Genomic DNA, 15,000 nt, shown 5'->3' on the forward strand with positions numbered 1-15,000 from the left:
ACAAGGTCGCATCGGGTCACGTTGATATAGGTCTATGGGTCATCGTTATTTCTTATTCATCGTTATTCTTTTGGCGATGGACATTTCTGAAGTAAGAGCCAAGTCTCGAGTTCTATGGACACAGGTCAGATAGTGGAGCCCAGAGTTCACAGTAAACATGGTGATGCTGCTTTTAGTTGTTATGCTGCAAAGAAGTGGAACAAACTGCCAGCAGAGCTGAAGTCAGCATCAGGTGAACATTTTTAAATCAAAAAATTTTGGTCATGTTGTTGATGTAATGTGTTTGTTGATTTTAATTGATTTTACTGATGACTTTAAATGTTCTTATTGATTTTAAGCTGTTGAATGTTTAATCATGTAAAGCACATTGAGTTGCCTTGTGTATGAAATGCGCTATACAAATAAATTTCCCTTGCCTTGCCTTGCAGTGCCTTGCCAAAACCATATTTACCTGTTTGCTGTTGTGACGCGCGGCCTTGTTTCTGTGCACAGTTACGCATTCACTTTGATTGACAGTCTCCGCTACATGGCTGGGCGATCACGCCGCTTTTTTACATTTGTATGTGGGTCTATAGGACGAAGGCGGGACTTATATACTTAAATGTATATGAATGACCACCCCGGCAGTAGACCATAGTAAAAGACTAGTTAGGTATTTTTTCACATTTCAAAAGAATCATACATAAACATAGATTTCTCAGAAACTTCGGATATCAGCGTTAAGCTATTATTTTTAATTCGATTTACAAATGTGAATGAACTGCACAAGATGGACAGGTTGATAAGTGAAACAGCTTGAAAAATCGGGAAAAACCAAAATTTTCAGCTCGTATGCAGCATTACCTTCAGCAGCTAACTAGGACTTTCTGCCTCGGAGACCGACACCATGTTTACGTAAAAAATCTTTCAAGGAATCAACGCTCCAATGGGTAAAATAATCTAAATCTCTGTCAAACTCACTGTCAGCCAAGGCGAGTTTATCCCTCTTGATCTTTGAACGCATGCGCGAGAACCGAAAGTTCCAAGAGTGTGAAAAGGCTTATTCACCAAATGTGTTCCAAAAGTCACGTGAACAGAGAGAGCCAGGGTTGGGGTCATTTATAAATGTCATAGTGCAATTACAATTAATGTGTAATCATAATTGGAATTGTAAAAATCTGTTGCTGTCATAATCGTAATTAAATTGTAATTGAGTTCAAATAATTGACTTTGTAATTGCAATTGCCATGAAAATTCTATAAGAATTGTCAAGTATAATTTAATGCAAAACTGGGGAAACATGTTACAATTCTATGTACAGATCTACACATATGTAGTTACCAATTATTAAAATATGTTTCATATCAAGTTTTACCACACTTTACCATAAAAAACTAATTGAGGGGTACACTGACACAAAAAGGGCTCAGATGTCCACACCAAAAATATTAAAACCTATATTCTAATTGATTAGCAAGCCTAACAAGGTAACCAATAGATAGGAAAGAAAGATGATATTTGTTTTTAGTGTATTTTACAGCTGGTTTAGAGATGCTAACAGAAAGCTAACACAAGAGGAATATTAACTTTTATTTAGGTTATTTATTTCAGGCTCAGTAATTGTGAGTAATTGTAATTGAAGTTTAGTGATTGAGAACGTAATTGTAATTGACTTTCAGAGGACAAAAAAATTGCCTATTTTTGTTTCCTCACAGGAGTTAAAAACAAATATTTTATTAAATACAAAATTAAAAAAACGTGGAAAACAATATACAACTACACAAAAATAATATATTTTTTTTAATTTACTACTTTGTATGCACTCATTTCACAATACAGAGGCAAACTGTACAATAATGCACAATATCTGTAAATGTGCATAATTATTTACTCATGTCAAATAAAATGTAACAAAGACAACTATATTACTCATGAAATATTTTTAATGCAGTATCAATATACCGGCATTCTATCCATGCGCAGCGGCCCTATTTGGCCAGTTTAGGTCACGTGATAGGTCAGTCATTGACCAGTTTAGGTCACGTGATAGGTCAGTCATTGGCCAGTTTAGGTCGCGTGACTAAGACTAAACCTTACCCTAAACCTAACCCTAACTTTATTTTTTCCAATATTGGATGATAACCTAAACCTAACCCTAAACCTTACCCTAACTTTATTTTTTCCAATATTGGATGATAACCTAAACCTAACCCTAAACCTTACCCTAACTTTATTTTTTCCAATATTGGATGATAACCTAAACCTAACCCTAAACCTTACTCTAACCGGACCCTAAACCTAATCCTAACCCCAACCCTAAGACGCTACGTATGTGTACTTCGGTAACCATACCAACGGTTGATTCTACGCTCTGACCCTTCCCCTACTTTCAGGAACACCTGGGCTGGCTCGGCTAACGAACTCTCGAGGTCATCTCAACAGCAACGCTGGCCCACGTCATCGTAATGGAGAACTATGAAGAGTCTGCAGCTGAGTCTCAGCAAACCAGGCTTATCTCAATCAAACAAACACTTTCACTCCTACATTCACATACACAAACTTTTTTTTTCACTTCTCCTCTTGCCCCAACCCCTCCTCCTTCTCTGCAGATTGTGGCAGGAGGGAAGTACCCCTGCCTGCAGTCCGCAGTTCGGGGCGGAGCTCATTGCGGCATGCTTTTGTGCTGTGTGATTCTTATACAGTTAAAAATAATCAACCTCAAAATAAATAAATTGTGCCATATAAATAATTTTATGTCACATAATTTTATAGGCATACAAAATAGATATGGGTTAGGCTTAGGACTAGGGTTAGAGTAAGTCTGAATGCTATTGGTTTATTGAACATTGAGCACCGCCCCGAACTGCAGGCTGCAGTCAGGGGCTTCTAGCAGGAGGCGAGCCATAAGGGCAGCGCCATCCTGTGGCTGACCTGTGAACTACCATCTTATAAGACCCATACCTTGTGCTGTTGTATTGTACTGAATGTTTCGTTGCAATGTTTTGCTGGAGAGTTTTTTCATGATCCCAAACTCTGCACCTCTCTACAAGGGCCCAATTTGTTTTTTGTCTTTTTTACCTCTTTCTCTCACCCGTTGTTTCATATTTCTCATCTAACAAACAGAGCTGCTCCACAGTTCTCCAGTACCTGTCCCTCCATGTGATATGTGATTGTCTTTTCATGTTTCTTGATCGGGATATAACTCAAACTGAATTTTCCCCTCGGGGATTAATAAGGTATAATCAATCAAAAAATCAATCAATCAATCAATCAATCAATCAATCAATCAATCAATAACACTGGGGGTTGTCCGTACGACAACCGTACAAATAGACACTTTCTATTTATTTACAAAATATTTCAAATAAAATTTTAGGTACAGTATAGAATTTCCCTCTGTACCCCCTCATCTGTCTCTCTCTCTCCCTCCTCCCTCTCTCTACCTCTGTCTCTCTCTCTCTCCCTTATTAACAAAATTAGCCCCCCCCCCCCCCCCCCCCCCCCCTCTCCCTCTCTCCCCCCCCCCTTTCCTTTCTCCCCCTCGCTCTCCCTTCCCTCCCCCCCCCCCCCAACCCACTCCTTCTGGCCGCTCTCACCGCCTCATATCTCGGTAGATGAGCAGAGCCGCCTTCCCTCCCCGGTCCCTCACACCTTCTCCGACTCACCTGCGCTGAAAGTCCTGCTCCATGTTTCAGTTCCTGGGTTCTACCACCTCCACCCTCTCCACTTCACTCTGACACAACAAGTTTTGCACCTGAATGACGGGCGGCCGGTTCGACTTTGACGATGGTGGCACCTACTGTGGAGGCTGGGAGGATGGCAAGGCTCACGGCCACGGTGTGTGTACCGGACCCAAGGGTCAGGGCGAGTATTCTGGTTCGTGGTCGAACGGGTTCGAGGTGGTGGGCGTCTACACCTGGCCCAGTGGGAACGTGTACCAGGGGTTCTGGGCGCAGGGGAAGCGGCACGGGCTCGGAGTGGAATCCAAAGGGAGGTGGATTTACCGGGGAGAGTGGGCTCACGGGTTCAAGGGACGGCATGGGGTCCGGCAGAGCCTGAACACACCCGCCAAATACGAGGGTACCTGGAGCAACGGGCTGCAGGACGGGTACGGAGTGGAGACGTATGGAGACGGAGGTGAGACACACACACAGAGAGAAAAACTTTAACTAAGTGTTACTACAGTGGGTAATGTAATGATAAACATTTTGACAGTGTAATACATAAGAGAATGAGGGGGTGGGTGTGGGGGGGGTGATATTATTATTGCACAGTTGTCATTAGGCCTCAGGCATTCGCTACCATCTTAAAATAGACTGGAGTGTGTCATAGAAATGGCCACATGGATTCAGTAACACTTCTCAAACCTTTGGCTGCACATTTTTAAAGTATGCAATGCAACTTGAGAACAAATGAAAGAACACAAGACAAGAAAGATGATACATAGATAGATGTTGGTGTGAGATGCTTTAATCTGTCATAAAACTCTCAGTGAAATGTAATATCATATGTAGGTTTTTTATTTATTTTTTTAATGTGGTATCATTTAAGTCAGTGGTTCTCAAACTCTTTTGGCTCTAGTCCCCCCTTTGTCTGACGACAACATTTTGCTGAGAAAACTATTTAAAAACAACTATAGAGCATAATGATGGAATGACTGAGTGGTAACACACATTTTAAAGAATGTCCTTTTGTAAATAAGTTGAAATAAACACTATTTTGTGCATTGGTTCTTTTTCTAATTGTTTTGTTAACATGATGTTTGAGCTCAGATTTTTTTTTTTTATTTTTATTTTTTTTTACTGCATTTTAGTTTAAGATTTAAGATTGTGTGTTGTTTTAATTTTAAAATAACAATATTTTAAAAAATTAAAAAATTGATTTTAATTTTTCAGAAATTTCAGGCGACCCCACATAGGTTCCCAACCCCAAGGTTGAAAAACACTGATTTAGTGGCTCCTGAATAGATTTATTTCTATAGTTTTTATTATTTCTGGTCATCTCATGCCTGGGGTCTCTCTCTTAAGTACCCCCTGTAGTACCATAGAGTATCCCTAGGAGAACACGTACCCCCATTTGAGAAACACTGCCCTACACTACAACATTTTGCTAAGACAACTATTTACAAACAACTATAGAGCATAATGATGAAATGTAGCGCATATATTAAAGAATCTCATTTTGTAAAAGGGTGGAAATAAACAATATTTATTTCATTATCTCATTTTGATATTAAGAATTTCTGGCGACTACAAATAATTTTTTTTCTAGAATTTGTTTTTTTATTACTTTTGAGCTCAGATGTTTTTTTTTTTTTTATTACTGCATTTTAGTTGAACGAGATTTATTTTTCACAAAGTGATTGTTTTTAAGATTGTGTGTTGTTTTAATTTAAAAAATAATAATTATTAAAAATAAATTAAAATCTATTCCAACTTTTCTGAAATTTCAGACGACCCCACATGGTGTCCCGACCCCAAGTTTGAAAAACACTGATTTAGTGGCTTCTGAACAGATTTATTTTTATAGTTTTCATAATTTCCGGTCATCTCACTCCTGGGGTGGGACCAAGACTGACACTTGTTAATTTTCCACTTTTTCTCTCTCTCCCATAATGTGCCCCTAGGAGCACACGTACCCCCATTTGAGAAGCACTAATTGAAGTGATATTTAGCATATAATATCCTGAAGATATTCTTTTTTAAATAATTTGTAACCATATTTAGCTTCAGTTTTTTTTCATTAAATCAAATCTCATTAAAATTATTAAATTATTCCTATATTCTTTTAATTTTTTAATAAATACTCAAACACTTTTGGCTCATTGAATCACAGTGCGACGTGTTGTCAAATCATTGAGTGCAGAGCGAGTACATTTCATTGACTAATTTTCACCAGCGTTTATTACTTTCGAAAACGAAAACGGTTTTTGAAAGTATATTTGTTTGCGTGTGTGTGTGTTTGTTTGTCTGTTTGTGTACACAATAACTTGAAAAGTTATGAACAGATTTTGATGAAATTTTCAGGAAATGTTGATAATGGGTCAAGGAACAACTGATTAAATAGAGGTGATGTTCTGGCTTCCAAAAGAAAAAAAAAAAAAAATATATATATATATACTGTATATCCCATTAATTTCCCAATCCGCACTGTGGAACTCCTGTTAAACATTGTACACAATAACTTGAAAAGTTATGGACGTATTTTGATTACATTTTCAGGAAATGTTGATAATGTAACGTAGACCGTCCGTATGCCATATAAGATTCCATTAATATGTGGATAAATGTACTGATTCCTGATCATTTTAAAAAATCAAAAAATCCCTGTCATCATTGGCCAAATTTCAATTTGAAACATTCTCAGTTTGTAATTGATTGATCTTTGTGAAGTTTGTCTCAGTTATGTCGGGTTGGAACTAGGGATGTAACGGTTACCGGTATCACGGTAAAATTTTCGATGGTGAAGGTTATCGTTTATGTTTTAATTACCATGGTAACTGGTTGATAACCACAGTGTGGAAAACCTGTGAGATAGTTTATCAGTCTCCTTACACATGTGCAGACATGGCAGAGGGAGGACGTGATACTAGCGGCCTAATACTACTAATACTAATCGAAATCATCACAGCCTTTTTGTTTAACTTTAAACTAGTGTTAAAGAGTGGGACATTATGTTAATTAAGTTAATCAGCAGTAATCTGCTCTGTGAAGAAGTTGTAAAGTTTTTCTGGAGGCAGGAGAATAATACTAATCGATAAATGCAAATCATTGTAATTAAAAAGTAACTAAATCTCAGAACCACTTTTATTTGGGTATTAAGTGGTGCTGTTGATTGTTTCTATTCCAAGTCAAGACATTTTAGTCAAAGTATTTCCATTTGGCACATTTTGATGTAAAAATGAGTGACTATGTGTAACTTAAAACCCATCTAATATTGGCGGTGGTGACCTTTTGGTGGCTATAAAATCTGTAGGAAGGACTTCCTGCTACTTCCTGCCCTCTCAGCCCTCAATATAAAGAAATGATATAAACAACTCAATGCTGTGATAGTTGTGGCTCTGTGCTTCTATGAAGAGTTGATTCTGGTCTAATCAGAAGGTAAATCATGTTATGTGCATCTGCTGCACAGCCATTGTGTACCTATCCCTGTCTGTTTGGACTCTCCATCTGGCATACCGGGCATCGTCCCGGTGGGCCATCGATCCGAAGTGGGCCGGACCGGTCCATCACGTTTTTTTATGAGCGAATGGAGGCAGACTTTACAGGGCTCTACACTAACTTTTCCAGTCGTGGCACTGGTGCGACCAACTTTCTCAGAATTTGGTCACACCCCTTTTTCCTTTTTTTTTTTACCCTCTTCCCCTGGTCAGGGTTCTGCAACCTTTACTCTACAAGGAACCATTTACCCTCATCTCACCTGGATTAAAATCCTCCTAGAGCCATAAATACATCTTCTCAATGAAGACAATACAGTGTATTAAATTCTATATAGTTAAATTTATATAGAATAATGTTTGATTTGATTTATATTGATTATGTCAATTAATTATCTTACCAGGGATTTAAAACTTAAGGTTAGTCACAGGTGCAGGAAAGTTGATGGTTGATATTCATTCAATTGTAGAATACTGTAGATATTATGTTGAAGGTTAAAATTTATGTAATCAATTGATTAATAATAAATGGTCAGTTTTTCTCATACCTACTGTTGTTGAAGCCTTTTCTAAAATTCCCCACTACAAAATAAGTAATAAAAGTATGTGTGATTCGTGCTGATATTGTATCGGCCAAAACTCAAGGATGCAATATCGGTATCGTATCGGAAGTGAAAAAGTTGTATCGGATCATCCCTAGCAGACATGTTAACAGGTGACCAAAAATGGTCCAAAAGTGGCAAAAACGTGGCAAAAAGAGTAAAAAGTGACTGAAATGTGCCAAAAGCAATCAAGAGTGGCCAAAAAAATGGCCAAATAAAGAGAAAACAGGTGGTATGTAATGGCAAAGAGTAGCTTCAAAGGGCAATATGTGCCAAACAATAGTGAAAAAGGGCAAGCTAGCATTTTAATACAGTCTTTTCGGAGACAAAAACGGCAAAATGAAATGACTAATGAAAACTTTAGACTTAAATTAAATCACGTAGGCCATATCATCAAGGATCTAAAACAAGCACACAGCGCTAACATATGAAGACGGTGCAACTGCTAATGCTAACAAAACAATGACAGGGACATCTTATCATCACACTTTTTAGCGTTATTTACAGCTTACCGAAGTGCTCTGTTCGTCGTCTCCAAAGATAGAAGGAATTGAACCCTCAATCAGACAAAGTCTTTCAGCAAATCCTTCTTTATACTGGTGGAGGTTGCAGAAGCAGTCATCCTTGAAGTGCTTTGAACACACAAAAATGATCTTACCCACAGATGTGGGTACATTTCTGTGAAAAATAAAACTCAACCAGACACTTTGAAAAGGTTCTGATGGTGGGAGACGGTGTAATGAAGCTTGTGGGTTACTACATCCAACAACTGAACATTTTGACTTATTCTCTCGTAAGTTTGGCATCCTGGAGCTTGGACTACAAAATAAAATCGAGAAATAAAAATGGCGGATTGCTCGAAGTGTTGGACCTGGAGTTGATGTACTAATTTGGCAGTTCCGCTGCAAATACTGTGATGTAATAGTTCAAAAAACATAATAGAGAATAGAAAAATTTAAACAGATTGAAAAATATGAGCAAAACAGAATATAAAGATATCTACGGAGCACCTGAAGAGACTAATTTATTTTTTTCTGTACTTCTAAACACTACGTAAATATACAACAAAATGCATTTAAGGGCTAAAAAAAGTGGATTTAGCATGATATGTCCCCTTTAATGTTTTCAGGGGGAATAATAATTAAAATGAAGGCATAAAGAGCCATAGTTGAGCATCACTGACCTAATAACAGCTTCTACATGGTGTCTGTCTATGGTAATGTAGTCTACTGGTCTGGATAGAAAATGCCGGGGCTGGATTTTGGTCCTAGTCCACCTCTGTCTCTGGCTCTGGGATTAAAAGCACTATGCAACTCTTTGTCTCCCTGTGTGCATACATGTTGCATATATTCTTGACCATATAGTATATTGGTATATTTTAATTGTTGTGTTGTTCAGATTTTAGAAGTGCTAAAAATGTTCTGAGCAATTTTAAAATGTGAAAAACACATTCTACTGGATTTCTTTTCCAAAATCATTTCTTTTGTATTTTTGTTGAATGACATAGTGCCTTAATAGTGTGGCTACTACTTATTACTTACTCAGACCTTCTTTCTCTCTAATCACAACCACATAGCATTTGAGAATAAGCTGCGTCTGTTTTAGAGCTGCGAGCCTTAGAATTTGCATTCTATAATATGTTATTTCATATCTGCTTAAAGTAAAACTTTACACATAGCAGACTAACAACTTGGTGGTGAGGTCAAATGGAGTCAGTATTTCTGACAAGTGTAACTTAAGTAACAGAAATAGAAAGCTCTGTCATGCATTTTCTTCCCAGGGCCAGGTTTCACATTTAATTTAACGACAAACAGTTGCCACAGTTTGAAAAAGCATCATCATCATTAGTTTGAAGTGGTATATACTGTACATGCTGGGCCTGATAATAATATAGTGTGATAATGGAGTGGCAGAAGCAGCTATGACTTTTTATAAGTGTTCTCCAGCTTTTGTTAAACCACTTTGACTGTTTTTATGTAAATGCTTTCAGTTTCAAAAAGAGTTTTTTTTTAGAAATTAGTATTTTACTTTTTTTACTTTGGTTTGCTTCAGAATGTAGTCAAACAGCTATTCAGCTGCATGTTGTCTGGAATAGTCCATCTAATTCATCTAATTCTTACAAAAAACTATGTAATATCGGGCCGATATATAGACTTTTTTCAAGATCGGCCATTGGCCAAAAAAAAAAAAACTATTATTATTATTTTATTTTTTTTTACCATCACCTGCCGTCCCTAAGGAAGGGTAAGAAACACTTTATTATAGGAAGAAGGGAGGATATAAAAAGAGAAGGAAGTGTTACACCTAAGTGATTGTTTAGCCCTAATATTTAGATGTAATAATCACATGACATTACTGTGTAATGGGAGCCATTAATGTGAACACATGAACTATAATTAAAAAAATATAGTGTTTCACAAATTGGGACAGAGTAATAGTGACATTAATATTTATGCTAATGTTTATTTCACACGTCGTGTGACATGTTAGTTTTTATTCTTCCATACAAGTGTTAAAGTTGACCATAAACAAATCAGTGGCTCTTTGTGGTTTGAGGACAGTACTTTGCGTACTTTGTACTTGGTCTATTCCTTTTAACTTTTATGAAGCCCTTAGCGTTAGCTCTTAGCCCAGTCTTATGTTTTGGTGGGTTTGCTTAGCTTAGCTCAGTTAGCTTTAGTTGAGTTTACAGAGCGTTTGAACAACATCTGATCACAGCTACAGAAGATCTGTAGGAAACAGTTGTTTGTTGTTGAGGACTAGACCACAGGGGATTGTAGCGTCTGAAACATTGTTGGTTCATGATAACTATAGCTTCTAATACTGGCAAATATTCTGACCCCTAGTGGTGAAAAACAGATACATCTTTGCGTCCATTTCTTTTTGTCTAATCATTACAGTCTAGAATTATGCCATCAGGATCATTTAAATTAAGTTAATCAATAAACCTGATCAGATTCAGTAAATCATTGATCCCTGAGGGGACATTTTTATTTTTGACATACATTTTTGTTAAATTATGGTTAGCTTTTTTTGTTAGTATTTATTTTGTTTCCTCACAGGAGTTAAAAACCAATTATTTCCTGAAAAAAATTATTAATATTTCTAAACAAAAACTAAAAAACAGGATTGTTAAAAGTTAATGCGGGAAAGACAGAATTCAGAAAAAAATCAAACGGAATTTGGAAAAATATAAAATGGATTTTATAGGACCCTACAATGAGATAGAGCTGCCATACAATGTTCAGTGTCTTCAACACATAGACATGTATAACATTGGAATTGAACCTCCAACCTCTTGATCAGAAGACAAACTCTCTACCAGCCATAAATGTCATTTAGTTGACTAAAATAAACTGAAATAACTGAAATAGTCGTAGCACATCTGCCTCACAGTAAGAAGGTCCTGGGCTCAAACCCAAGAGTTTGCATGTTCTCCCCATGCTTGTGTGAGTTTTCTCCGGGTACTCCGGCTCTCTGATACAATCCAAAAAACATGACTGTCAGGTAGATTGGAGTCCATATTGCCTGCAGGAGTGACTGTGAGTGTAATTGGTTGTCTGTGTTGCCATGCAAAGGACTGGCGCCCTGTCCACGGTGTACCCCCGTGGGCAAGCGGGTCAGACAATGGATGGATGGGTCTTTATGACCTAATTTTGACTAAAACTTGCATTTTAGTCAGCAGACTATGACTGAAACCAAATGAAATTTTGCTCTCAAAATTAACACTGTTGTATATACTCAACTGTACATACAGTATATTTACAGACACATTATACGGTATATAATATTTAACAGTGCATAAAAGAGAAAAATAAATGTGCACTTTGCTATCAGAGATTTTTTAATTTTGTCGCTATTAGAATGATTTTATGTATTTGGGCCTCTCCGGTGGGGGCCTGGCCCCTCTGTTGGTGGCTGGGCCACTGCATAGAGCAAAAGCACATCAAGATGGTGCGGTCGGGCGTGGCGGTGGGTCTCGGGGGGGCTTTGCCGGGGTCTCTCCTTGCGGGGTCTTTCCGGGCTGTGTCGGCCGGGTGGGGCGCGGGGGTGCCTCTCCCCCTTGGGTGTGGCTTGGTGCTTGCTTTGTCTCCTGGTGGCCTTGGGGGCGGGCCCCGCGGTGTGCGGGCCCGGGGCGGCCTGCCTCGCCGGTTTGGGGGGTGGGTGTGCTGGGGGGGTGCTGGTGTCCTCGCCGGGGTTGGGGCGGGGTTGCTTGGCGCCTCGGGGTGATGCTGTTTACTGGGGGGCGGCGCTAGCTGTTCCGGTGGTGGAGGTTGCTGTCGGCCGCCTGGTGGGTCTATCCTGCCGTTTGCGGACTGGTGGGTGGGTCCGGGGCATCTTTGGCTGGGGGCTGCTGTCCCGCACTTGATGTGTGCCGTTGGGGTGCCTCCGTCCCCGCGGTGGGGATCGCCGGTTGCTCGCGGGCCGGCGGGGGGCGCTGCTCCGTGGCTGGCGCTGTCCGGGGGGCGGCGGGCCCTGGGCTGCTGGCCGTGGGCTGTCCGGGGCTGTGCGGTCCTGCTGGGCCGTGGCCGGGTCCCGGGCGGGGGTGGGGGATGCGTCCCGGGGGGCTTGGCCCGGGGGCTTGCCCTTGGGGGGTCCTGGTCCCGGGGGGTGCTCCTGGGGCCCGGGGTGCTTGGCCTGCTGGCCGGGCCGGTCCTGGCGGGGGTCTTTCGGGGCGGGTGGCGCGTGCCGCGCCCTTGCGTACCTACTGGTGCGGCCCCTGCTTGGGCAGTGCCCCGTGAGGTAGGGTGTCGGGGGCCGGAATAGGGGGCCACATCCCGGCGGGGCGGTCTGGCTTGGCCCTTGGAGGGGGCCCTGGCTTTAAAAAAAAAAAAAAAAAGAACTGAAGCTCGTGGCGCGGGCGGCATCAGTGAAGGGTGATCTGGGGCGCCGTGGGGGGCTAGGTTGGGGTGCCTGGGGGCCGGCGGGGAGACTCCCAGCGGCCCCCTGGTGCCTTATGCGGCTTGGGGTGTGGTCGTCCTCCCTGGGCGGGCTGCTCCTGGTGCTGCATCCGTTCCGGGTCCTTCTGGCCTGGGGTCGGGCCCCTGCTGGCTCTGGGCTCGCCGGCGGGTGCCCACTGGCTGCCTGTTCGGCGCGGTTCTGGTCGTCTGCTGGGTGTGGGCTTCGGCTCCTCCGCTGGGGCCTCGGGCAGGGAGTTCTCTGGGCCCTCCCCTCGGGGGGTTAGGCGCGGGGGTGGGGTGGGGGGGTGGGGGGGTCGATGGGGTGGGGGGTCTGGGGGTTGGGGGTGGGATCGGTGGCGTGGTGCGCTGGGTCCTTGGCTCCTTGGGGCTTTCTCGGGTGTGTATGGGGGGGCGATGGCTGCCTCTCGGCTTGGGATCTTGGGGGCGTTCGGGGGACTGCTTGGCCGTGGGGTGGTCGCCGGGGGCCCTTAGGCTGCCTGCTCTTGCTGCTGGCCTGACTGCTTCTTCGGGCCCGGGGGCGGCTCTTGGGTTTTGCAGTGGCGGTACTTGGAAATACATTTGTCATGGATGCACTGGCCTTGGGCTGTGGGATAACACTCATACTGGGCTCAACCTTAGACACGTTGTTCCCAAATACCTGTTTTATGGAATTTCCACTCACCTCTTCCTCTGTTCACAGCCACCACCATTATTCCTAAACCACACACTGGTCACCAAACTGGCTTGACAACACAACAATAAACACAATATACACAACCACAATTTCACATCGCATCACTTAAAACTATTCCTCACCCATTCCATATCCTATCTTGTATCCCTCTTCCCTGCTAACTTCCCCACCCCCCTCCAACCCCTCACCTTGGTGTAACACTGCCCTCTCTTAAAAAAAAAAAAAAAAAAAAAAAAAAAAAAAAAAAAGAATGATTTTATGTAAGGATCTTCTGACATAGGACACTTAAGAAAGATCAAAGAAGTTTACATTTCTGCTTGGAACAAGTTTAACAAGTAAACAACATCATTTTGTAGTTCTGGAAATGCCAACATAAATGTATACACACCTGAATAAAAGCATTGTCTCATACTGTATGTACACACTGTATCATGCCATTTGTCAACACATGGTGGAGGCACCTCATACACAGGCAAACAATCTGGTAAAACAGTAAGAATCATGGAGGATGCATTCATCGTTGCTCAACTTTTTGGATTTTTCACACTCACAATGTTTCATTTTTTCAGCCTTATTACGTTACGATATCAAAAGGTAAAGAGAGAAAAGAATGTCATGAGGTCATTGGCCCCTATTTTGGCGACCTAAAGCGCAGTGTTTTGATCACAGCGTTTGATTTGTCAGACTAGTGCTTTGCTCTCTGCACTGTTAGAAATGTACTTAAAAACAGGCTTGGTGTAGAGATTTTAGAACACAGTTCAGTTGTAGGACAGCACGGTGCAACCTGGACCAATAATCAACAGCATCCCTGTCAAGTTTTGGATTTGAAAATAAGGGCTGGGGGTTTTTTGTACCCCCCTCCTCCCGACACGCAGTGATGACCCGTTTAGCGCGGTTAGTTGATGGTTTCATCTCATGATCACATTATCAATAATCCACTCAGGTCCACACATGTTCTGTGTTAGTATGTGGAGCTGTGAGCTGCTGGATATGTCACAATATCACTCTGTAGCACCATAATCTCACTCGTTCCTGTTTCTTCCTGCTTTGCTGGGTAGCATCAGTGGCTAATCTCTCATCTAAAGGTGCACTGCTGCCATCTTCAGGGCACAGTTGGTCACTACAACATCCCACAGCTTAGCTATTGATGAGGGACCTCCGCCAGGGTGTTTTCTAGTAATCCCCGTGAAAAAAACGCAAATGACGTGTTTCTCGTCAATGGCACTGAGTGAGTTTATATACAAGTCAACACGTTGCATATTTACTGTTAATTTCACGTTGCTTGTCTTTAAGTTAGACATTAACATTTTATTTTCATCACATATTTTCTTATAATTTCTCATGCTCACTCATGTGGTTCTCTGGTATTCACTAACGACTTATTAGACACATTTATTACAGACTTTACATTCTTTAACACTTTTTAAAGCAGTGTATATTTGTGGAGCTTGTGAGTAAATGATTTTTCATGGTGACTTAAGTCGTTCCTTCCGCTGTGGTAGACGTTAAAATCTCAGTTATTAATCTAACAGAATGTGTAACTGTGTCCCATCCTGCTGCTATTTAGGAAGATAAACTCTGTGTCACATTTTACAATGTATTTACACCAGTTCTTTGGTTTTTTTTTTCGCCGGAACGTCTTCATTCATTCATCTCTCTTCTGAGTTG

The 15,000-nt window shown here is 41.2% G+C and overlaps 1 protein-coding gene across 2 annotated transcripts in view; it reads left to right on the forward strand.

Moving 5' to 3' along the window:
• The first annotated feature begins 3,546 nt into the window (after window positions 1-3,546).
• The window catches only part of LOC114478892 (junctophilin-1-like), a 55,889-nt gene continuing 44,435 nt past the window's right edge, over window positions 3,547-15,000 (forward strand). The window contains exon 1 of one of the 2 annotated variants that reach the window (XM_028472222.1): window positions 3,547-4,116. In XM_028472222.1, the coding sequence (XP_028328023.1) occupies window positions 3,738-4,116 (379 nt within the window). In that variant the 5' untranslated portion in view covers window positions 3,547-3,737. The remainder of the gene's footprint in view (window positions 4,117-15,000) is intronic. The other variant, XM_028472223.1, reaches the window with a different exon arrangement.

The sequence above is a fragment of the Gouania willdenowi genome, chromosome 17, assembly GCF_900634775.1.
Source record: "Gouania willdenowi chromosome 17, fGouWil2.1, whole genome shotgun sequence".
In the NCBI taxonomy this organism is placed as follows: Eukaryota; Metazoa; Chordata; class Actinopteri; order Blenniiformes; family Gobiesocidae; genus Gouania; species Gouania willdenowi.